General features: G+C 31.1%; 1 protein-coding gene across 2 annotated transcripts; it reads left to right on the forward strand.

Annotated features, from left to right (window-relative positions):
• The first annotated feature begins 268 nt into the window (after positions 1–268).
• Positions 269–24,215, forward strand: LOC147072824 (fatty acyl-CoA reductase wat-like). Of its 2 annotated transcripts, none has more exons than XM_085945805.1 (14): positions 269–335; positions 1,339–1,411; positions 2,533–2,604; positions 2,949–3,064; positions 6,148–6,302; positions 6,605–6,695; positions 7,866–8,014; positions 11,227–11,336; positions 13,696–13,792; positions 15,428–15,529; positions 17,500–17,619; positions 18,863–18,982; positions 21,548–21,805; positions 23,673–24,215. In XM_085945805.1, the coding sequence occupies exons 2-14, from the start codon at positions 1,372–1,374 to the stop codon at positions 23,794–23,796; spliced, it is 1,554 nt and encodes a 517-aa protein (XP_085801931.1). In that variant the 5' UTR covers positions 269–335; positions 1,339–1,371; the 3' UTR covers positions 23,797–24,215. The 2 variants fall into 2 exon arrangements, with proteins under 2 accessions (XP_085801931.1, XP_085801932.1); XM_085945806.1 differs by having other exon boundaries at positions 281–331.
• Positions 24,216–27,829: the final 3,614 nt, after the last annotated feature.

The following is a 27,829-nucleotide window of genomic DNA, read 5'->3' on the forward strand; positions in this document are numbered from 1 at the left end:
ATAAACCAAAATTGGGCAAACTTCGGTCTATTTTAATTTAAGAGGCCTATTGTTGTGATAAATCTTTTCGCAACCCCGGTGCATGTAAAACAAGAAGCAAGATAAACAAAATCGTCGTATTATGTTTAAAATAAATCTATTTTTAAAATTACTTTATGCACCACATGACGACCAATGTATGCGCCACTCCATATACATACACATTTTTTAAGTTGCTACAAATTTTGAATTTTAATTTCGTATAAATAAAAAAAATAGCTGTGACTTTGGCAGTGTGTTTGTATTGTGCGCTAGTAACAGTAACGAACGAGGAAAGGAACGTAATAATAAATTAAGTACTTATTCCTATTTTTACAAGACCACTCAATGTTCATAGAAAATTATTACAAAATAGTAATTCTTGAGGTAGTGAGTGTTGTTATTATAAAGTGTTTAACAGGATTGCAAATAAATACAGTTTTTGTGTAGATTAATCTATTTATCTGGCAATCGATTATTTATCCAATGCAACAAGTAATCTTTAATAATAAAGAAACTGTACCGATTACTGCATAATTTTCGTTAAAAAAACATTAAAAATAATATTTGTAGTAGATGTTATTTCATCATCATCTTGTAGATATACCTACTTGTAGGGAACTTAATCTTCTATTGCACTTTGTATGTAATAAAGCCTAGTGGAAAACGAACTTTCTAAAAAGTCAAAATATACAATAACAATACCTATTTATTCTGCTATTCTATAAGTCATAGTCAAAATATTCTCATAGCAGTATTATGGATTATCCAATCTAGATTATTTGACAATTAAGCGGATAGATTCTACCTTGTTCAATTTTAAATAAGTATGTGTAAATTATGTTAAAAAAAATAACTGACGTTATTAATTATTTGATAAACAAAAACAACAGTTTCCATTTTTTTTAAATATATTGGCAAGTTAATAAAAATGTATTATTTTATTGTATAATTTCTAAAAAAGTATTATAAAATGTTATATATTATTAGTAGGTATACAAACAACATTTAAAATACTTTTTTTCAGAAATTATAACATGTTTATTATTGACTCGTCAACATTTTTATTAAACTGCTGTTTTCGTCTCTAAGCCCCTCATTTACATTCAAAATCACCTTGTTTTGAAAACCAAAAACTCGTGCAAGTTACACAGTGGTTAATTTGTTTTAATGTAAGAAAAAAAATCTCGTTGCAAATTCATAAATGTTCATAGTGTGCAAGTAATAGCTATAGTTTAGAGATAATAATATGTTGTACATTTTATTGTTTAATGATATTTTTTATCAAACGAGCATCCATAACTTTTTTTTTAATTATAGAAATCAACTTTTGAATAAATATTTTTTTGGAAAATGGTGCCCAACATCGTGTCAACTCATCCATCGAGCGAAGGTACTGATAATAATTTAATATTATTTTTTTAAACTTATTGTTAATTTAATGGATCGTATTTTTAATTATACTATTTTATACTCAACAATGAATAATTTAAAAATTTTGATTTTAACATTCTCTATTAAAAATAAAGATATTGTAAAAGCCTACAAAACATACATAGGATATTATTTAATATATTGAAATAAACCTTGACTGAGTAACATTTTCAATAGGTAGGTTTTGAGGCTTTCCTGGATAATAATTTTTTATATTAGATCATTTTTTAAATACAAATTGCACTCAAGAAAAATTAAATGTCATCAGTCTAAGTACTATATATTATTTATAAAAATTCATAAATTCATTTTTTGAAAAAAAATGAGTAATCCGTCTGACGATAAACACATATCCAGTTATTTATAATATCAATCAAAAACTACGGTTTAAACGGTGTTTATAATAGCTCTAAATGGATCGGAGTGAACCGGAGCACCGTTTCGGTTCATGAAATCGGCAAAATTATCTCTCCGTCTCGTGGAAAAAATAATTTGACCGTCTGAGCTAGATAGGTCATAATAAAAAAATCTAACACTTATTTTTATAAAATATACATAACATTTATTAGATGACTATGTTAATATTTTTGGAAAATTATCGAGCGCTGTACAACGGAAAATTTTTAAACCTAAAATACCGACTAGGAATTGTTGTCATTTTGTGTACATATAAGGTTAGTTCTTTTTTTTCAAACATACATTTTATTCAATTTTTTTTATCTGTAAAGTTAACATGACTGATACAAATGAAAACGTCATGTTTATGAATACAATATTCACAAATAAATAAAAAAAATTAGCTTGAGCAGCAAATCTGTCGTCTTATTTAAGTGTTGGTATCACTACTTTCAAATGACACAACACCATTCCAAATTGATTTCGTAGTAGCCGCAATGTCTGAAGAACCACCATCGACTACTTGAGCCTTGTAGTGTTGTAATTTTTATTTTATTTACATAAGTACTACAACGTTATTTTTTAATAAAATCTGTGATGAATATGTCTCTCACTGTAAATTCTCCGAGTATGATATTATTATTTGCTAAAATTGAACTAATATGCCTTATATTTTTTTTTCAGAAAATACAATAAGAAATTTTTTCAGTGGAAGTTGTGTGTTCATTACTGGTGGAACAGGATTTATAGGAAAAGGTAAAAATTGATACTAATAATTGTCGTTTATTTATCACAGGGACACTTCGTTTAATGAATAAATCAAGACAATAATATGGTTCTTTTGAAAAATAGATTTATGTTAATATAAGTAAAATAGTTTTTCGATCTTCAGTTTAGTTCTAAAGTTTTTAAACTTAACTAAAAGTTTTCAGTAAAATATTCAAAAAATAAAGCGATGATTGTATGTTTGTTATCTTACTCATTTTATTATGTACTTTAGCTTTTTTTGTTATTTGATTACTTAATTACAATTATTTAATGGTGACCCTTATTAATTACAAAGCATTAACTAATTTATATTGTTAATGTCATATTTTCAGTTGTAATTGAGAAATTATTGCACTCGTGTCCCGATGTCGACACTATTTATATTCTCGTTCGGGAAAAACGGGGTAAGACGGCTACAACAAGACTTGAGGAATTTTTCAAATGCGAGGTTCGTTATTTAGTTACTTGCATGCTGGATACTTACTATTAATAGGGATAGGCTATACAGTAGATGAAAAACTAAAACGGTATTAATACAATATAGTAATTATTGAAACATAATGGAAAATAATACTTATTAAAGACCTACAAAAACATTATAATTTACATTTTTTTAGAGGTCATATCCCATGTTTAGTCTCACAATAGAGCCTCATGTAAAACCACGTCTGGCCTGCAATGGGGTATATTGAATACCACATAATTACGAGTGATGTTAAGGTTTAAGGTGGAGAGCTGCGACACTAGTTGCAACGCGACACTATGGCCCGTTTCAGACGGGACACCGATGTCGCGCTTGATATAATATAGGGGGCCTTTGTATTATATTTATGAACGCCCCAGAGCTAATGAGTAAGGGCCGGATTTATATGCTGGTGCATGCTTTGTTAGGGTGTATGCACAGATACGAGATTTGCACAGAAATCCGTTATGATAGAGATAGAATCCAAAAATAAAGTTTTATTGTGCATATAAATGCATATTTGACACGTTAGAGCATATTTGAGACATTAGTGCATATTTCATAAATAAATGTATATTTTAGGGCTTTTGCATTTATAATTTAATTTTTTTTAAAATTATTTTATTGAAATATAACTAAATTAGGTAGGTAGATAGTTTAGATGCACTTGCATTTTTTTAATGGCATGCCAGAAAGTCAACTCGGGCACCTTTATTTAAATTTTGCCCAATCGCCTCTATGGACATTGAGAGATCCTTTTCCGCATTTAAACAAAATACTAAAAGATTGTCGGAAAAATTAAATGTCTAAACACACTGAAAAAAGACATTTAAACTTATTTTTTCAGACAAAAACACAGCAAATAATATTTAGGAATACCTAGTTAAGTGTGTCGTTTTTGCTTTTTTAAGTGGTGTTTAGTTTACATTACATTTCTTATTCAATTATTTTAAATTAAACAAACTTTTTGAAAATTGTAACTGATTAACTTTATTTTGATTATTTGTGTTTTTTTGTTATTGTATTATATTGATTAAGATTATTAATTTGTTATTCGATTTTATATCAGTTATATTGGGTGAAGTGAGTATTTACAATTTTTTTCATAAAAAATGTCAAATTTTAACTGCATATAGGTTTAGTGCATTTATCGGTTTTAGTGCATACTTTAATGATGTAAGATGTATGTAAGATATAAGATTATAGATTACAGATGTATGTAAGAGATAAGGTATGTAAGATGTATGATTTAAGTGCATACGTGCATGCATATAATCATGTTTTTTGTTGCATATAAATCCGCTCCCTACTAATGACATGCCGACGCGTGCCCGGTACACTTTTCCGTCAGCCGCTACATTCTCAAGCTACCGATACACTTGTTTTTATTACAGCAGCCAGTTTTATGTTCTAATTTATTTTTATAACGCAAAATTATGCGTTGACTCATTAGCTCTGGGGCATTCATAAACATAATACAAAGACCCCTTTATTCGAATACAAAGGCCTCCTATATTATATCGAGCGCAACACCGGTGTCTCGTCTGAAACGGGCCTATTGGTACACAATCTGGGCAATGACCGGAGCGCAGGTCTAGATGCGCAGGCCATGGAAAATTTAAGTATTGTATACCAGTTCGTGAATTATTAAAAAGTTGTTGGAATCATGGTAAAAAATATATTTATGAAGTGTCGTAAACCTCGGTTTTTGCCAATGGCGCTTACAGCATTTGCATACCCAATTTTGCGTGCCACAAGTTTAAAGATTGTAATTCCACTTGACAGTCTGGGTTTGGCAGGTATATAACAAAAGAAATCCAACACATTTACATATTGTTATGTAATATACATAAATATATTAGTATTTTCGGAAAATTATCGAGCGCTCCAGTTTGTAAACTTTTCCATTTCGAGCACTGTACAAAATTGGTAATGTCGCCTGTCGCCTGTCACACGCGACACACCAACTCAACAGCAAAACTTCATTGATATGACATTAATAATATGTTTGTAAGTATTATATTACTGTATCTATTGTATACCTATGTACATTATAATTATTATTATTATTATTGTTATTTTTATAGTCTGCACGATCATTGCGCTACAACGTTAGTGTGGAATAATTAATTAATTAAAACCGATTGTACATTGTTTTATAGAAAAATCAATACCCACTCAAATTAAATTAGCAAAATTAAAAATAATACTATAGTTTTGTGTGATGATTGATGAAATATCGGTTTAAGGAACCAGACTTTTCCAGTGGTCTGGTCGCCTAGAATTATTGGAGCACGCCTACAATTAGAGATGGGTTTCGGGAATTTCCCGACGGGAATTCTGGAGAAATTTTTGAGATTGTCCATCCCGAATCTCGAGAATTGAAATTTTTGACATTTCGGGAAATCCCGGATCTCGAGAATCTTTTCTCGGGATCCAGGATTTTTTTGTTATCAAATATTAATTGAAAAATGATTTTCTATATGAAAAAGTGGGCAGAAAACACAAAACGTTCAATGACTGATCGGGGCATTTAACACAATTAAGCCAACGTCGACTCAAAATGAGCACAATTGTCGCAGCATCGGGTAATTTCTCGAAAAATTGTCTCAAATAATATGTGATTGTCAGATGCAGCGATTTGACAGTCTGTGTTTTTGAAATTCTATTTTAATAAGTAATGTTTTGAATTATTTTTGATTTACTACTTCTATTTTGTTTGTCTTCTTACACAAATAAAAAAAATCATATTTTTTTGGAATTTGTCTGTTTTTACACTGATTTTAAGATTTTTACAGGTATTTTAAATTCCCCAATATCTCGAGAATTCTCGAGAGTTCTTTTCTGGAAACCCGAATCTCGAGAGTTCAAAACTTCATCATTTCGGGAAATCCCAAATCTCGAGATTGAGATTTTCTCGGGAAATACCCAACTATACCTACAATACTGCAATATAATTACATTTTCGCATATATAAAATTAATAAAACCATCGGAACAATATCGGTATCCACACTTCGTGACATACTATTATGTTTTTGCATAAAAAGGATCTCCGATATTTCACAGATGTTCTCAAAACTAGAAAACGATTGGAGGCCCCGGGTTAAGCTTGTCGAAGGAGAGTTAGGAACGTCTTCGATATCACCAGTATGGGATACTAAAATGCGTGAAGAAATGATGGAGAAAGTCAACATTGTTTTACATTGTGCAGCTACCGTCAGGTAAATGATTTTATTTCATGAGAAATTTGCTTTGCTCTACGGTATCGCAATTAATGTATTTCTAGTCTTATCTTCAGAGGATGCGTAAATAGAATAGTCTTATTGATAAATTTCTGGCAATCCATATAATTGTAGTGACCGATTCTGTGCAGTCTTTGGATTTTCATATGTCACGTGGTTGTTTTACTCCCATTAAGTAAATAATTATAACGTCTCATTATATCTCGACATCAAAATGCCATTTTCAATATATTTTAATATAATTATTGATAAATGATTTTAAAAATGTATGTCTATTACAGGTTTGACGAAGAATTATGTAAAGCAATAAATATTAACGTGAAAGGAACAAATGACGTTATAACACTTTGTAAAACAATGCGAAACCTAAGGGTGAGTTATCTCTTTACTCATCTTACATAATATTATATTGATTTCTTTTGCGCTCTACATCAGTGTTTCCCAACTTTTTTACACCTGTGGACCGGTGAAAAGGGGGAAAAATATTCCATGGACCGTAAACGAAAAATAAAAATGATTATTTTATAGTATTTTGTTTATTAGTTTTATAATTGGAATACAAACAAATATGTACCTTTCATGAAAATTCTATTGTTAATAAAAGAAATAATTATAAACCAATCTGTAAATAAATTATAAATAATATTAGCCGGCTCGCAAATCAAAGCTCGCTTTGTCTGTAACGTGTCAATTACGATGATGTGACGTCATAGTTATTCACAAAACACACGTTGCCAAATGGAGCTCCGCACATTGGTCGAATGCGACTTTTTAGTTTGGAAAAACATCTAGTGCCATAACGCATACGCACACCTTTGAATTGGTTATTCCTAACATATGTATAATACCGGCTTGCAGGTCGACGCATCCAAATATATTATAATATACGTTTCGAGCGGTTACACGCGACTATCACTAGGTAGATGTGCGCGGTCTTCGTATGCAATATCGAAGCAACGTTCCTATCCTGATGTATGGCTGTGCAGTAGACGGCGCGAGTTTAGATGTGAGATCCGGCTTAGTGCAAAATCTGCTACTGATTTTTTGCTAGAATAGTTGACATGTTTCGGAGAGACAAAGCGCTGCATTAGCAACCATTCGGTTTGTCTATTTAGTTATATTAATGACATGGCTGAAAAGTCTTCTTACGTGAATATGTTGTCGAAAGTCCAAACAATAATTTTAATGATTTTAGTGATATCCAAAACTGAGGCAATGTTTGTATTTTATGTCTGACCACCAGAGTGGCAGTGGCATTAGAATAATAATACTATGTGTATGTTTAATTTTTTGAATGTCGATTTGCTTGGAATTTTTGGTATATTCATTATGAAATGGGCGACAATACTACTTCCGGACCGGCAGAAATTTTCTGGTGCACGGACCGGCGATTGAGAAACACCGTTCTACACAATTCCTGACACTTCCAACGGGTTTTTAATACTCTCCCCGTGTATTCTGTGATTTTAAATTAATACGTTGTTATATTAAATTTAATCGTTATTGATGAAAAATATTTTAAAATTATTATTATCTTTTTAGTCAGTGGTCCACGTATCGACAGCTTATTCACAGTCCAATAAAGGTGAAAGAATAGAAGAGAGATTTTATGACCCCAGTATGAAACCTGAAATTGCAATGGGACTCGCTGAATTGAAAGACAAGGATATTTTGAAGGTTTTAGCCCCTAAGTAAGTTTCTTTGACGTAAACCTATATTTTGATAAAAATAGTGGTAATGAGTATACACACATATTATGACATATGAAAAAGCTCAACACGTGGCACATAGAAAAATCCAAATGTCATACGTACACTCCAAGTCTCGTTAATGCGTAATATTCTTGAATATGGGTCTATTATCTGGAGTCCTAATGAAGTTTCCTCCAAGCTTATTTTAGAGCGAATCCAGAAGAAATTTCTTCGATGTCTTTATTTTAAGACATAACTGTTTTCCTTTTAATAATTTGTCAAACGATTACTTTCCGACTGCCTTTCCACGAGACATGCTCACTTTTCACTCTCTTGAATCTCGTAGATCACTTCTATTCTTGAAACATTTGTGCCTGCTATCACGACCGATGGTTTTCAATCATGGCGTCTTAAAGAAATTAAATTTATATGCGCCTGTCAATTACCTACGTGGTCGCAGCCATGACATATTCTGGATCAGAACTGTTTCCTCGATTTCCTCGTTTCCTCAAGCCTATCAATGCACGATTAGCGAGGGATGCAAGATTAGTAAATGCGCTCCTTAAAGAAATAGACATTTGCATTTTGTTTTTGAAACTTATTGTATTGTATAAAATTGTTTAGGTTTTTATTACCTATTATTATGTTCTTCTTCTCTCTTGTGAGAGTAATATAAGTAGTTATAATGTAAATATCATGTTGTGAACATCCTAAATTTTGATTTGTTATGTCCATAATGTCGTGTTTTCTTAAATGAATACAATACATAAATAAATAGATAATGAAAAACGAACCAAGAAAAATATTTGAAGTGTTACGGACATGGATAATCAATTTTTGAAGAAAAAAAAAACATTCGCGACTATATTACGATATCGTACCTACGGTTCCATGAATAAACATAACTGGAAGAAACAGAACGGTGACAAAACAGAACACTGATAAACAGAACATGAAGAAACAGAACAGCAATAAACCTATGATATTTCAGTAAAAATATAACATCTAATATTGAAATTGTTGTATCTCTATAAATTATATTGTATAGATTTTTAATAACATAGGTTTTCAAGACGCCGTAAAAAAATCAAATTACCATTTTATAATTTCTGCATTACTAATCGCGAAAGCCTCAATTAAACGGGAGTCAACTCGGTGTTGCCAGCAAGCTGGGTATTTATCCTCGTCTTCATCAATCTAATAATATTATATTCAAAATGCTTGGGTGACTAGGTACAACGAAGTAGTGAGAAATAATTCTGTGGAGTTGTGCATGATTATCAAAATCAAGCAGATAAATTGAGGGTTTTACGCCAAATGACCAACATGCAGTGATTGTATTATATTAAATATTTATTTATTTTATAATCTTACTAACAAATAGATACGACAAAAATCTGTTTTCGACAAATTTCTGTTTTGACACCGTTCTGTTTCTCCGTGTTCTGTTTATTCATGTTCTGTTTTTTTCGGTTACCCTACAACTATTTACAGTAACTATAGCTTATGTATAGCGACAATGTCCTGGATTATCGCCATGTAGGTTCTTGCAATGCGACTTACTGAACTAAGAGACAAGAATATTTTGGAGGTTACCACTCTCAAGTAAGTTTTGTTTCACGATAATCTATATTTTAATAAAATAATGGTACTCGTAATATGATATACATTTTTATTTATTTGTATATTATACAGATATAAATACCTCCAACGAACACCGAAAAATCAAATATAAATAAAATCATTTCAAACTATACTAGGTCAATCGTTTTCTGGAAAAGAAATCATTCGAAATCATAGTATTATTATTATATTACATAATATATCGACTGTAGAAAGGCAAAAGGATTTAACCCCCATTTTTTTTTCCAAAACAGGTATTATTTGATAATAACGTTTAAAGCTGGGGGGGGCAAACTTTTTGGATGGAGGCCCAAATTCAAGAATTCAAAATGAGCGGCGGGCCGCAAGTAAAATACCATTTTTAGATATACACTATTTATTATCATGAAAAATAAACATTACAAAAAAAAATGAGAAGAATGAAACTGTTGTGCATTTTTGAATACTTTTTTTAAATTCAGGTGTTAATTTTGTAGTTGATATTCTCAAAACTGCTTGTAAATGGGCATCGGAGATATTTGATCGTAAATAATTTTTATTGAGGTTCATGATCGAAAATGTTTGTTCACATATATAGGTTGATCCAAAAATAACGAACATTTTTCTTGCAATAATGTTTAAGTCGGTCGAATTTGTCTGAATTAAGGGCATTGTAAAATTTGGAGATTTCTTCACGACGATGCAATTCTCTTAAATCAGTGTCACACTGTAGATCAATAATCTCAAGTTGTAGCTCTGTCGGTACACTATCAATATCTATTGAAATCGATGTTCATCGTAGAAAATAGTCATTACATAGTGTGAGACGAAACGCAAGGAAGACATACTGAGCGAATACATTTACGAAATAGCAAATTCTTCAAATTCAAATCTATTGTCAACGTTTTTTTTTTTAAAAATTATAAAAAAGTTATTCGTAATCAGAAGTACAATTAATGATGGCGGGCCGCAAAAAAATACCCGGCGGGCCACATGCGGCCCGCGGGCCGCAGTTTGCCCTCCCCTGGTTTAAAGGATGTAAGCTGCAAAAATGGAGAATTATTTTCTAATTTTAAAGAATGGGAAAAAAGACTTTTTTTTTTTGGTTTTACCTACCTTTTTTAAGTACCTACCTCAATATTAAACTTAAGATTGGGATACTAAAAATACCAAATTAATAATCATCATGCCTGTTTATATTTACTTTATATCCTAATTTTGACCGAAAACCATAACAAAATCGTTTTTGTGCTTCCTATAATAATATTTCATTGTATGGGTTATGCCCTTATCCCAGCAACAGTCGATATACTTTGATTATTTCCCAGGACTATAATAGAGATATTTTTTTATAATTTTTGAACTTTGTAGTAAATATACCTATCACTATATTATAATATGCAATTTTTCTCTGTTTTTTCTTTGTATAGTTCACTTTAGAAATGTATAATATAGTTCAATTATTAATAGTAGGTATGCTTATTATATCGAGATATGCGAATATTACTCAAAGAGATATGATTGTTACCAAAATATTAACCAATAGCATAAATACATTTAGTAAACGTTTATTCGATCACACAAGTAAGTATGTTTTGTAATTTTTTTAGGGTAATGGAAGAGTGGCCAAATTCATACACGTTTACAAAAGCATTAGCTGAAGACCTAATACGAACTGCAGGAAAAACTATGCCCATTTCCGTCTTTCGTCCAGCAATTGGTATGAACATTTTCATTTTAATCTAATATAAATAGTGCTTATATAATTTGAAGACTTTGATATGATATCCTGGCTTAGTAGGCTGGAGTGAAACAAGGGGTGGGCAAAAGAAATAATAGCCTCAGACTCGACTTACATTGGAGCGCGGAACTGGAGCTTCGTGGTTCTTGTATATTCAAAAAGATAAACATTTTTTTAATATCAAAACTAGTTGCAATGTATAGTTTTTCACAACAATATTAAATAGTAACACATGCATGCACATTTTATACCTTTCGTTTTACATATGAGACTATATTATGGTCAATGTTATTGATACAAAATTTATATATGTATGTATGAGATTGTATGGATTAGGATTTAGGTATGTATAAGTGTATATTAGGTGAGTTTATACATATTATATTAGGCGAGTTTATACATATTATATTAGGCGAGTTTATACGTATTTTTTTTAAATAATGTTATAAAAAAGTAGGTACCATGTAAGAGTATTATTAAAGACTAATATCTCATTAGTTAACCCCATTAATTATTTTTCTTAGAATTGACGATTTACACCTCTTGAATGTAGTATTTTTATTGTTCATAAGGAATAATGATCTATTATTAGGTTTTGACGATTTATTATAATATGCTATCAAGTGTATTGTTATCAATAAGATAGGGTTTTTACTAATCAGGTTTTTTACTGACACTTCAACTATTCATAATTTGTTTATTGTATTTTTGTAACCCTTGACTTGATAGGTAGGTAATGGAGTTTTTACCTACTTTATTGCATTGATTTATTTTATAAGCTAGAGTAAAGAGAGTTCGTTGTCAGTGTGTGTTTACCTTTGGCGAGTGTACACGGCGCTTAAAGATGCCGAAAGGCAAAACCTGGGTCGCAAAAAACGACTTAAATGGAATAGTACAGAGCTTGAATCCATTAGAATTTATACCTTTCCAATACATCAAAGAAAGGGTGACATTAATGATAAAAGTGTCGCTTCATTTTGTAGGCCAAAGCAATACGTTTATTACATTTTTTTTAGTAACTATAGGATTTCATTTTTATTTCATTCAAATTTATTTGGAATAAGGATGTGTTTATTGGTGATTCTATATATTTTTTTTAAACTAATCTTGTTCTTTTATATCAACCCCGAAAATGAATTCAAAATTACTGCTAATGTAGGTGATCACTCGCATTTTTGGTATTGTCCCAGACACTAAAACACATAGATCCGTCCCTGGTACTAAAAGGCAATACTAAACGAATTAAAAATCAGAAATTACTAATAAAGAAATAATAATCGTAGGTACTTATATATAGAGCCAAATTAACTCCATTAACGCCATTATTAAAGATTTCCGAAAAAAACTATTTTCTTGTTTAGTTTGCATAGTATTTATGTTACTAAATTTTAAGAATTATATTTTATTCAATTTAAGTTAGGGTTGAGATAGTCTGGATCTGTGTCGAAGATGTAATAATATATAACGGAAAACTTATCATATTTTTACGACACTATAATTTAAAATTTCGTATAAAATCTGTATCAGACAGACATAATATTATTATCTCCAAACAAAATAGGTTTAAGAATTTTAAGATTTATATTATGAATAGGTACACTTAAAAAATGAATTCGCTCTGAAATACATAGTTCCTTAAGCGTCAATTACATTGAGATTTTTTACGAGCTGATTATTGGCAAATTTATAATCTGTCTGTAAATTCGCCCAGTGTAACCATCGAATAAGCTAATAAGCAGGTTGTAAACACTCCACCGAGGAAAGTTGAAAGCCGGTCAACTTTTCACACTACACGCCGGCGTGTGGGCTTACTGCGTCTGCGCAGTAGAGCGATGGTGGTGGAAAAACGAACTACTCATTTTGAAATTTACCTTTTTGACGTTTAATGGAAACATTGTTATGGAGCGTAGCGACCTCCCGGTAAAAAAACGAACTACGTTCCGTCAAAATCGCTCGCTGGCTTGTGGCTTATCAGCGAATGGAAAGTTTTGTGTGTAATCATCAAATCGCAGTAGCTGAACCGCCCGCTTTTAAATTCGCCAATAAACAGCTCGTAAAAAAGCTCAATGTAATTGACGCTTTAGATATAAGATCTGCGTATCTTTAATTTTCATAATTTTCTGCAAAATGGCAGTACATACATCCAACAATACTAGTTGAAATAAAATTTAATATGTTGTACGATGTTAAGTGGACTGAATGGAATGTTTCACGAACCGAAACAGTTAGACAGACTATGCAAAGAGAAAATGCAAAATTATTAGAACACCATAAGAATAAGTAGACGCACAAATTATTTTTAATATTCTACATTACTGAATCAGTGCATTTTTTATAGTTATTGGAACTACTAACAATAGTACAGTCCCTGGATATGTTGACAACTTAAACGGACCTAATGGATTATCTGTTGGAGTTATCTATGGATTAATAAGGTAACTAAAGAGTTATCGATTTGGATTGCTTTAATTTAAATGTCTTATAGACTAATAAGATCCATGAACTGACTGCATATGTTTACCTCAAGCATACATTGACCCCACCTGCATATCTTTTCACATTTTTCACCCGCCATGACACTCCACGACCCCTGTAAGATATTCATAAATTATGGATTAGGCGAATTTTATTTTAGAGCAGTTTCGGAGATTTAGATATTGGTCCCATATAAAAAAAAAATTATCAAAAGTTTAGAGCTTTGTTTGGTTCGGTTAGGTTTTCAAAATTTCCTTCAATTCCAATTTTTTTCTATGTATTTTTTTTGTGGATCCATTCGCATACCTCATTTTGGAGACTATCGGTCAAGAACGATTTAACGTCGTCAACCTGAGAATGGTATTTTGGTTATTTTTTTCTCTTCACCCAGATGGTAGTCCACCAATTGTTACAGAAATTTAATTATTTAGAAGAGAGTATTACAACAGCGATAGGCCAATGCGTCATAATACAAAATTATAAAAATGACTTAATTACAAAATAATAACCAGTATAAAAGACAGTATATTATGCTTATGTAGATTTAGAGTAAAATTTTAAATACAATTATGAATTTAACCTATATAACACTCCACAAATATGAATAGTTAATAAAAAACAAATCAACCTTAATGGTGCCATCAAATAAGTTAATCGCATGATACACAGCATCATGAAATATCACATCTGTTCTGCGACGAGGTATCATGAAGACCGTAGTATTACGAGTGATATTGGTGGGAATATGAAAATTAATATTTGCCAGTATATATGGATTGTAAATGAACCCACGAAGAAGTAAAAAGAAATGTTTTAAAAGAGCAATCACTCTTCGGGTGGATGGTGGACAAAGATTGCATTGATAGCATACCCAGAAGAAAACGAGTCGGAAAATTTATTTTATCTTTATCATTAGGAAAGACTCCGCATGTCTTTAAGTAGAGAAATCTAAGAAATCTATTGTATACTTGATCCAACTTAATTGTGTGGACGGACCATTAGAACTCCAAATAATGCTGGTATATTCAAGAATACCCAACACAAATGATACGTATAATGTACGTAACACGATTTTAAATGATCTTGAAACCCTCTTAACAAAACCAAGCATTTTGCTAGATCTAGTACTGATGTTAAGAATATGGTGATTGAAAGTGAACTTTGCATCATACAATACACCCAAATCTTTTATCTCCGTTACCCTACTCAATATTAAACCAGACAATGTGTATTGGAACAATTATTCCACAAGAGCCTTGCAACGTTACTTAGGAGACACCAAAACGTCTAATTCTCAGTTTGTTTTATATTTGTGTCGCTGAGTTTCAAAATCCGCTATAACACTTTTTCATTATGTTGAGAAAATCAACAAAAACTTTTTGAACTAAAAAGGTTTTTGAATGTTTCAGTAGTGTTATAGCGGGATTTGATAGACACATTGATTTTGTTTCATAAATGACAGTTAATCGTAGCGGATTTTGAAAGAGGCGATACAATTTTTATGTTTAATAACGAATCCAACGATATATATCTCAATTATTTCAAAAAAGTGTTATAGCGGGTATTTATAACATGATTTTTCTTTGTTTTCAAAGGGCTGTACATATGCGAGGTGATCTACCGGCACAAACTGTACCAGGTGACTTATGTGCGAATGCAATTCTTGCGATAGCTTGGCGAACCGGAACAGAGCCTCGGTAAATTAAAACTTTTTCCTCCAATTGATATTAATGTGAATATATGCCAAATTATCAATAAAAAGGTGACATTTGGCTAAATTTATCGTATTCTATAGAAAAGTATTTACGTCTTTACTCAGTATCAATAATGATCTGCAATTTATTTTACTTTTCAATAAAATAGCACCAATTAAAAATGTTTTATATTCAATTAACTTCAAGCTTTATAAACAGTGACGTCCCTAGACAAAATGCCGCTCCTAGGCAGTGCCAAAATGCAGCCAAATTATTTTATACAGTACTTTTTATCATCCTTTCAAGAATTCAATATCTAAGAAATGTGTTGTATGGTTATATTAATTACAAGGTATACACCACTAAATCTAATTTAAATCCCATCTCTGCATCAATAGACAATATTATTACGAGTCTACTGTTTCAGATAGGTACCTTCATTTAAAAATACACCTAACAACTGCCAAAACTCGCGAGTGACTGGCAAACATATTTGGATAAATTTTATATTAGGTAAGTATGTAGGTACGAGTACCAACCTATATTTCGCAAATTTGCATTCAACAAGAGCGTGACGTTCATGAAGTCAACGGGAGTAAACTATTACATCGCGAACCCGACAAAAAAAAATAACGAGTGTTAAAATTTTTATAGTAATTAATTCATTGTTTCCAACCAGTGAGGTGATTTTTTAATGGAAAGATAATTCCGTGATTATTGAGTTTAGGTAACTATTTCAATATATTCCTAATGATTTATCTCGATTTGTCGCCATTTGCCGTCGCGACTTGCGCTCTCCGATTGCCAGCCAGTCCCAAATTTCATCGCACCTATAGTTGAAAATTATTTGCCGTTTCACTGTAGTACCGTCTTAATAAGAAAGACATCTTGAAAACTTGTTTAGGGGCAATTATGCAATACAATAAAATTGTGAAATCATTCGAATTACTCCGCAGCTATCAAATCGATTGCCTTGACGGCACAGTGTAATATGGTTTTTTAAATCTACTGCAAATAATTGCAATTAAACGCGTTAAAATATTTGCTGCACATTAACATTGAAGCCTTGTATTCACTATGACTAGGGGATAAAATTTATCTCAACATCACGCGCAACATAGAGTCTACGTGACGATGCAACGTTGCGCACTGTCCTCTAACGTTGCACGCAACATAGTGCAGTGTTAACGTGACACGGTTGTGTCACATGTTGCATGCTGTCGCTTCGCAAGCGAGCGCACGGGCCGCGTCAGATGTTGGCGAGTGACATTGCCGCCAAAAAAATTTAGAAATTACACATTTTTAATTTTACATAATATTATATTTTAGATACACAAATAAAAGAAACATACGAATAAAGATATATATAAAAAGACATAAAAAAAATACTTATTCTAAATTAAAAATTCTACCACCATACAAAGGCACTCTTGAAGTTTTTCGCACCGGATTAAACACGTATTATCGGCGTTTTTTTTAATTTAAGTACTGCTTTTAATTAAGCTGATGAATAGCTGCAACGGATTAAATTTCAAATTATACACTGACTATTGTATGACTGACTATCGATACGCAATTCGAAAAACCAAAATAGCAATAATATTTTTATATACTTTTGTATTTTTTGCGGGCGGATTTGGTTTGGTGGCAATGTCCGGGCGGTTTTGTCGGGACCCGGGACCCCTAAACAAATTTTCTTAATATTCACAAAACATATCTATCCTTTCAACGAATCATATCTTGTCTTATTCATAAGATGTTTGTTTTAAAAACAAGCGTTACCAAACCTTGAATTTTTTTGTGTTTCACTCGTCTATCCTCTTAATAAACTGTTGTTTCTTGCCATAATACAGTTAGTTATTTGGAGAAAAAGTCGACAAGTGGCCTTAAGTTATCTTAAACTGCAAATGTGTTAGAGATAATTATATTCTATGAAAATATTACGAGTATAATTAACGTTATGTTTTCTTTAGCCAAATGGAAACGCCAATTTACAACTATGTTCCTCGTCCAGAAAATGGCTTAACGGTGTCAGAATTCATTTTTGGTGCCTACAATTATGGAGAAGGAAATCCAATAAAAAACGTCATATGGTAAGATTTGCTTTATCAAACGCGTGAATTAGAGTGAATGTAGAAAATATATTATTTTGATCAAATGGTTAGCAGTGGTAATAATAGGTACGATGGAAGAGATTTTATATGTTCCTTCCTAATAACAATATGATAATATTATGAAAGTTGATTTACTCTTTTTTCTTGCAATATTCTTGTTAGTTACACTCGCTAACTATAAGAAAACTTGATCTCACAATATAACCTAGAAAAGGTCCTAAGTTCAACTCCCAGTTGAATTAAGAATTTCCATGCTATTTTGTTCATGAGGATTTATCTAATCACCGAAAATTTGTACGAACCGGAGCGCTCTATAATTTTCCGAAATATAAACACGGTTATTTGATTTTAAGTATATTTTATAAAAATAAGTGTGTTAGATTTTTTGTTATATGTATAGTCTATCAAACTCTGATTGTCAAATTATTTTCCACAAGACGGAGCGATAATTTTGAGAATTTCATGAACCGGAATGGCGCTCCGGTCAATTTATAGCCCTGCATATAATATCCATTATTTACATTTACACTCTTTTCTCCTGTTAGTATACCCACTCTCCCAATCTCCATATATATGTGAAACTACTAATTTACCAATATTATCTTCAAGTTATTTATCGCAGTTAATTTTTTTTTACTTCTTGAGTGAGAGTACCATTTTCAGCAAAAATTACGATCTAATACATTTTACTGATAATTTCAATTTAAAAAAAATCAATACGCATCTACGTTTACTAATTTTATAATTCTAATCTAGTCTAATTTTAATTAGTACATTGAAATTTATGAATATTTCTATCATTAAAATAATTTTTGATATTTTTTTTTAGAATGTGACAAAACGATTTGTAAAATCACATCTTTATTTTTTAACTTGGATGCGCACCTCAGACTATTTTCCATGTATTTTGGAAATATACACAGGCTATATTTTGTTCAAATTGTGTAAAACTTTACAAGTATTAAAGAATTTAAACTATTCAACTAATTTTAATGGTGAATGGTTGCAAAACTACCTTTGGGAGAATTGGGACCACTAATTTTGATACAAACACGCAACAGTTGTGTGTTGCATGATAGGGAAACCAAACAGGTTTGGATCTGGGAAAAGATTCAACATCTTTTAAATTAAATAATTATATTATGAATAAATGGAGTTAATTTATATTGTCTATTACTAAATTTTATCCTTTTAAATGATAAAAAAAATATTTTTATTGTAGGGTGTCTTCGTTGAAAATTATTCCAAATCGTCTGGGGTATCTGGTTCTACGTTTTCTGCTTCACACTATTCCTGCCATATTGATGGACACCATGCTTATCATCAGAGGGAAAAAGACCAAGTGAGCTTTCATTCTTTTAGCAGTTCTAGAAACGCGTAGACCGCAGAAACCGAATAAACTATTTGAACAAAATTTTGTATTATTTTTATTTTGTACGTAATGTTATTTATTTTTCGTAAAAAGATCAATGCATGCAATATGTACCTGATCCATGTCTCATTTTTTTTGTATTTCATGACTGATTTGGACATACCGTTGAAAAATAACTTGTGCAATAAGACGCCAACGAGTGTTAAAAATACAATTGTGCTATAATAGTTAGGCTTCGGCCACACCGAAGTGCTTCGATTAATGCTAAGCTAGGTGCTATGCTTGTGTACTAAAAACACTACTGCTACATTGCACGCTACGTGCTTAGGTACAAATTCAGTTGACATTTGGGAGCGCTCAAGTCAACAACGATATCACTCTCAAAACTAACCAGAAAACTACTTCTCACAGAGAATTTAAGTTTAAAATTTCGAAAATCTTTAATTCGAACTTGTTGGGTGCATAATGTCAATTCATCTAGAAGTAGTATAGGAGAGTTTCAACTTCTCTAAAAAAAAATCGGAAATACGATGAAAAGTTTTTTAGGCATTTGAGGATGAACTAGGAAATATTTGACTTATTGTTGGGCAAATTAAAAGAGACATTACAAAAGGATGATACGCATTTCAGATGTTCTACAACTAAATAGTAACAACATTATAATATACTTACTCTCTTTTATAAACTGCTCCTATTAAAACTTCCTCCATCTTGCAAAATAACCAGCCGACACAATAAAATTAACCAACACGTTTGTTCGCCTGGAGACTCACTAGGTGACTAATATTACGTAGCGAGGCGCGAAGCGTGCAGTGTGGCCATTACGATAGTATAGTGTGCGTCCGTTCGCTAGGATATGTCACCTAGTACGTAGCGTAGTACTAAGCACCAAGCAAGGCACTTACCTATGTGGCCTCGGCCTTATTGTTTAACTATTAAATAGATTCGATTTTGAAAAGTGCTTCTCGTGCGCTTCATAAAAAATCGTTACTGAACGGTTCTAGGACACCTGCGCAAACATAATAAAATTATATACCTACTACATACTACTGGAGTGGGGTCGGTAAAGTCGAAATAAAATATTATTCTTTATGTTATTACAAGTATACCCACGATGCATTACATGCAACCGACTGAAAACTGTAGGTATGTTTGTTCCTGCATTCGTAGTTATCAGTTATCAGTTATCAGTTACAGTTCTACATATGATTCTATACGACTCATATATACTTTAATTTTTTTTACAATACCGTTATTTTGAAGATAATGCTTTTTTATATATTAAGATAGAGTATATAAAATTGTATAATATAATCACTGCATGTTGGCCATTTGGCGTAAAAACCTCAATGTATCTGTTTGATTTTGATAATCATGCACGACTATTAATTGCCACTCGATTACTAAGTGTCTCATACTTCTTCTTTATAACTTCAAGGCGACCTGTATGGCACTAGTTAATAATAATCGGGGTGCCGGACGAAATCAAAAATCACGAAAAAAATGGTTTTTTGTCTCTCCTGTCAAAAATTGCGCGATCGTAACACTTATTTTCAATTGCGCAAATTTTACAAGGGAAAAAAAAAATTTTGTCTCTCCTGCGAAAAATTGCGCAACCTTAACACTAATTTTGAATTGCGCATATTTTACAAGAGAGACAAAAAAATCTTACATTTTGTAAAATTTGCACAATTCAAGATAAGTGTCACGATTGCGCAATTTTTTGAAGGAGAGATAAAAAAACATTTTTTTATCTCTCTTAATTATTTTTCGGAATTTCGGCCTTTGGGATTCCGGCCAATCGGGATTTCAACATTCGGGATTTCGACCCAAACCCATCCTAAGCTTGCCGGCAACACCGAGTTAAGTTTATTTGAGGCTTTCTAGCGATTAGTAATGCAGAAATTAGGTATATAATTTGATTTATCGAGCTTCAATATTTGGACCATACCTAAAATAAAATTTGATAGAGGATTTCAAGTTATACACATTTATATTTTTATAAAAATCGATGCTTTTCAAAATAAATATAAAAAATATTAAAACGATGAATTAGTCAAAAATCTAAACGATGAAAAATTGAAAACTTAATAATCTAAATTTTAATATTAAATATGACCATAAAATATAATGTAATAATAAGATGTGACCCTGCAACGAATTCACATTTTTTTACAATTTTAAGTTTATCTTTAATTTAAAAAAAAAAAAAATCTATTTAATGTTTTCAGATACATATTTATTAATTAATACAGTTGAAATTGTAAATTATCAAAAAAAATCTCAAATTGCAAGCTTCGCATTTTTCCGCTAGGTTCTCTGCTGGTATGCCTCTCCCCCTTAAATGAATCTATATTTCTGAATACAAGTCAATGAACTTGTCTAAACATGATTTTTATTTTATTTTTTAACTACTTTTAACTACCACATTTTACTAATATCTACAAATGATAGGTACTGAATATTTTTACTGTGGGAAAGCATTTGACTGTATTGATAGGTACGATGTAATTCACATTTTTTTTTAATTCACAGGATCCTGAAATTATACGAAAAAATCCACAGAAATTTGGATATATTGGAACCATTTTCGATGGAAAAATGGACATTTGAATATAACAATATGATGAAGTTACAAAATTCTTTGTTGCCGTCTGAAAAAACTGAGTTCAACATGGATTTGGATACAATCGAGTATGATAAGTACTTGCCTGTAATGGCTGATGGAATCAAGACATTTTTAATAAAAGTCAAGCCGTCTGATCGGTCATCTGCTAACCAGCGTTATTTCAGGTAATTTTTTGTTGTCAAGTTAAGGATAATTAAAAAATAAAATAAAACGGCTATGCGTACCTACATAATATGACTGGACTGGGATGAGAAAAACCTTGAAATAACCCAGTACTCGAATATTACGCCCACGATAGCCGTATACTGTCGTGGGTCCCAGGATTGAAATCCGGGTCCAATTTCGGAATCGGAAATTTCTAATGTGTGTGACACATAGCATGGACCTAATAGGTTAAGCAAGTGGCTAACATGCACTGAAAACAAACATCTGAATACAACCTAGTAAAAAATAAATACATTTTATTTTTCGATTCGAAATAAAGGGATTGTAAATGCTGAAATTGTGATAGGTATTTCGTAATTACGATCTATTGTTAAAATATAACGTAAGTACCCACTTATGTTAACTATACATATCGTGTTAATTAAATATTATGATAGTCTATAAATAAAAATTTTCATTATTAAAAATCTAAATTGAATTGTAATTTATCCGGTACCTATTGCAATCCCTTACTGCCGAAACAGTAATTGATATATTCGCATAACATTCGACTCCGAGTAATAATACATTATCTTATGTTTACTATATTTGGCAGTGGCGAATAATGTCTATAAAATATGTCCGGAAATAAACTATTAAGTATATCAAATGAAAAGAATAGCAATATACCTTAGATTATAGAAAAATACAATATACACTTCGACAGAGATCAGTGTGTTATTGTTATTAGGTATATAACCAATATTTCCCAAACTTTTCCTGCGATGGAACACTTCGCAAATCCTGAAATTTTAATGGCACACCTTGTTTATTTTGTGGCGTATGTAAATAATACATAATCAATAAATTTAAGTACCTAGTTATTTTTAAAACATGACACATAAAAATATAAGTGAATGAAATTTTCAATGACTTCAACGATGTTGGGTCCTCGAATTGAAAGTCTTCTTGATATCAGGCACAATATTAGAAAGTTGAGTTCTTATATCTGGTGCGGCGTCAAATTTGTTCCTAGGCTTTGACTTCGTTGTAGCATAATAAGAAAATCGTGCTTCGCATAAATAATGTGTTAAAGCAATAATAGTTTGTTTTGACGTACTCTTCTGATAAATTCGCGGAACATAGTTTGGGAAACCAGCTGGGAAAACTGTAGTCTAAAGTTTATACTTGTATACTAATTCGAAGTAAGGGGTCGCCCATATATGATACCACACCCTACTAAGGGGGTAAAATATTTTTTTCTTCTGATAATATAATATTTCGTGACAACATATTGAAATCGATAATTTTCAAATAATTTGATTTTTAATGAATGGGTAAAATGTTGTATGACAGAGTTTGTTGATGAGTGGCGTGGGGGGGGGGGGGGTTAAAATTACCGAATTTCATGTGTGATTATTTATTATGGACGTCTCATAACGCTCGGTGATTCAGCTAAAATATAAATTTTCAAGATAAACTGAATTAAGTAAGAATATATTTTAAATATAATTTTTATATAGGTACCAAGAAACTGATTATGTTCATAAAATTCAACTAACGATTACAGTCCCAATAATTTGATATAATATAAATGTGTATACTTTCTCACAATGTAAATACCCTTACCTACTTACGAATGGAACAATATAATATGTTATTATATTGATTCGTGGTATACGTGTTATGTTTTAAAAAATATCATATTTTAAATATTATTCACAGTTAAATTGAATAATAGAGTTATCACTGACGATATTTTGGTAATACCACTGCCTTATATATTATTTCATTCTAGAAGGCATTGCTAGTATTACCCATACTAAACCCTTTTTGCCAGAACTTTTAACACAATATTGTTTTCTGATCATTTTTTTTGTCTTACAGAATGATGGTGGTACATTACAGCGTGAAATATGTAGTAATCATCATGTTCCTGTATTTCCTCTGGATCAGCATTAAATATCGCCTATTTGGCACCCAGACAGGACATTTTACCACATTTTCATAAATTTATAATTTAGTTTACCTACTATTAATAATCCCATTTACCTTCAATACGAATGCAATTTTAGTTACAATAATTACATAAAAACATATTTTATTATACATGCCTATCTAAGTGTTGGTTAATTTATAATAATATATATAATAAAATGACCTGGTACCAGCAATAAAGCGCGAAATATATTATGGTGCACATCGCATACTATCACGTGACGTCACAGTAAGCTGCCGCTTCGGGATGAGCTAATGTAGTTTTTCTTGAAAAACTAACATAGATCATACTGGGACCGAATTATATTAGTTTCAATTTTAGATGTGTGAAATTTGGATTTTACACGTTTTTGCCTGAATAAATCATTGTTATTTTCGTTATTATAAAACTAATTACAGCAAAGAAAAAAATATTTTTATTGTCATATAGGTACCCACTTTCATATTATAAACGTATATTTTTACAAAATATATTTTTAGGACCTGGAATGCACAATGTATCATAATTCATAATAGGTATATGCTTGAAACTATGTTTGGAATTTTTTTTTAATATTTTTCCCATTGTTAAAATACCTATTGGAATGACAAAATATGTATTATAACTAAAAACAAAAAAATCATGGTTAAAATGTTATCACACTGATGCTCCCATCCAGTAGCATATTTTGAACCTTTAAACGAGCATTGTCAGCTAGAAAAATCTCCCGAAATCACCAGAACAACAATGAGGTCACCTCACGTTGTACTGCACTGCGTTGACACCTGCATGACTCAATGAACGTTCACTTTCTAGATGCCTGTACATTTTCGAATCACGTCAAGATCGCGTGTTTTTAGCGGTTGGCACTATCTATTTTCTATAAGAATGTTGTCTATTATCTATAGTCTGCGGGTTGGGTTCAATTAAAAATATTATTCAATTTCCAAAGACTCGTTACTAGGTTACTCCATCATTGAATTAACAGAGATTGTGTTCGTTCAAAATATTCTGCAAAATGACGAAACCATGGACTAAATTTGTCGCTGTGACAGTACGCGACATGTATCTCAATATAATCACAAATCAAAAATAAGCGTTGATCTCCGATGGCAGTCGAAAATTTTATCTTCAAGATAAATAATAATTGTCCATCATCATTTAGATGAAATTTTGCGTGATGTTGTATATTGTGTGGTCAGCATATTATTATTTTTTTTATACATTGTTATGTTGTTTTTCCGAATTTTACAAAGTCGAATAACAGATATCATTCCATTTTTTGTCAAGAGAACAATTTTAATTATAACAGGAAGCAGCAGGTTTTCCTTGCATCACGAGTTTCGTCCATTCTTTCTTCGTGTGCATTTTTTTCTTTATTTTCCTAATCCAATCAGATTCCCAGGTTTCCCAAAAATTCTCAAATTTCTTAGTTTCTTCTGGAAGTGCGGCTAATGTAAATTTTTGTAAAATACAACAATTTGTAATCGTTTAATAATGAAATGACGATAAAATTTTGATAGAAATTGTAAATTTTATGTTTTAAACAGACATACATTAATGTTTTTATTAGGCTTTAGGTATTACAATATTACATTGGTTATGTGTATATTTTTTGTCAGAAATAAAATCGGTAAAATTATCGCTCCGTCTCGTGTAATAAATAATTTGACAGTCTGAGCTAGGCCATATAATAGAAAATCTAACACACCTATTTTTATAAAATACACATACGATTTGATGACTATGTAAAAAATATCTTCAGAACATTTTTCGACCGCTCCGGTTCGTAAACTTTTCCATTTTGAGCAAAGTGAAAAAACTGCAGTTATATCCGTCTGCCATCACAGTATTTTGAGTGTGAATGAATGTAACTCTGGTGAATGCATGCATCTTGTGTTATGTCTCATAAGTTATATCGTTGACAGTGAGATGTGCCAAACCCAATGAGTTTTTCAATTGTGGAAGTCCTTGCGATATATCGTGTGATAATCTGGACGCTAAATGTAAACACATACACTTTGATAACTTTACCATGTAAAATTCTTCAGAAAACTGTCGAGCGCTCCGGTTCGTAATTTTTTCCATTTCGAGCGCTGGATATATATATATATATATATATATATATATATATATATATATATATATATAGATTCGTAAGTTCCATACAAGAAGATGCCCCTTATAATTGGCACCACCTATTGGCGTGACTAGAAGTTTTGACTATGACAGAACCATAGATCCGAACCCAAAAAAGTATTAGATACTTTTAACAATACTTCAAATAAATTAATACAATTTCGTTTATATAATTATAAATTTTATAATTATACAAACGAAATTGTGACAAAAATGAATAAAAGTCGATATTTCAATTCAGATACGTACATTTTATTGCAATGATAATCATATTGACAAATTATGATTAATAACATAAATTTATGAGGACATAATTATGTAATAATAATAATAGTAATGCATTCCCACCATGGAAATTATTTGTCAGCACTTCCTGCCAGATTGATGACTTCATTAATTATTTCATTTTGTGTTTCATTATAAATTTTCATCGTTTGCTGTTATTCTCGCAGTAAAAACCCCAAGATCGACAACATATTGATGTAGATTCTGAAACAATAATTTTAAAATGTACTTAAATATCAAATGACATTGGTCGCCATTTACACTTTTGTAAGAATGCGCAAATATAACATAGATATTTTATATATGTAGGTACGTAATTTACTCAAACATAATCTTCTTTATATACCTATCTATTTTTTATGTTTGCGTTGGTAGATTTGCAAACATGAAAATTATAATAGGTAGGTGTAGGTACTATCATTATTTCGATGCCACGGCTGCAAAGAAATTTCAAGGGGCATACAAGCGTATAATACCTATACTTAAACATAATATAATAAAAGTAGACTTACCCATTAACTTATTTTATCAGCCATCGGATTGCAAAACCTTTTTATCAATATGGCTTAAAAACGCCGAATAGCAATTTTATTCTGACACTTGACATTATGCAACTCGAAAAATAATGCAAGACTGCTTTTGTTTTGAAAATATCATGTAGAATTGACATGAAATTTGAAAAGATTGATCGACAGCTCGAATGTTGATAGGCTGGACCATAGGTGAGCTCTGATTGGTCATTGAAATGGCCTTGTATCGTGCGACTTCGTGTGTGACCGTGCTACCATCTATTCTGAAAACTGAGCATTAGGTGGTCACGTTCGCTGTATGGAACTTTCACCCCCCTGTGACAACCGAAGCAAAAACGTACGATTTCACTAGAGAAACAAAAGAACATCACATTCTTTAGAACAGTATTACCAACGCTAAAACTGTCATAGATACGCTGTCGATGTTTTTTCGCCAGAATTATAATAACAATATTACTAGGTGAAAGCCCATCCAAGGTTGTACGAAAAAATCTAAATTCATGTTAATTATTAGACTGTACTTATCTATAATAGAATAACAATATTAAATATTATGATGTATACTTATTTTTCCTTTATTTTAATTTTTAGATAAAATATAAGTAAGTATGTGTATTTTTAATATAAACAGGTAGGTATTAAAATATTATTTTATTATCGTACCACATTCTGTTATTTGTAATAAGCATTTGGATGTGAATGAAAATGAATAAATAAAAAAACTTATAAAAAACAGCAAATTTATGTGATATTAATAAGTGGTCACCATTCTGGCTGCAAAAGGTTATGTGACGATAGGGGTGGGGGGGTAAAAATAGCCAAAATCGTGATATACCTATATCGTGAAATATGATAGCGAAACGCCATTATACTACTGCAGTAATTAAAATTATTGCCGATGTCCATGTGATATGTGCATTGATGTTACTTCAATTTAACGTAATTCAACATTCTATGCATTTCGGCCTTCAATGATACTTAATGTAATATTATAATATTGGGAATAATTAATAAGATATTTACATACAATTGACGCATTGTCTCTTTAATAACACCTGTTCAAAATGTATGTGAAATATGAATCGTAAATAAACAATTTTCATAAAAGATTT

The sequence above is a fragment of the Rhyacophila brunnea genome, unplaced genomic scaffold (assembly GCF_057557595.1).
Source record: "Rhyacophila brunnea isolate RB1 unplaced genomic scaffold, BYU_Rbru_1.0 scaffold_19, whole genome shotgun sequence".
NCBI lineage: Eukaryota > Metazoa > Arthropoda > Insecta > Trichoptera > Rhyacophilidae > Rhyacophila > Rhyacophila brunnea.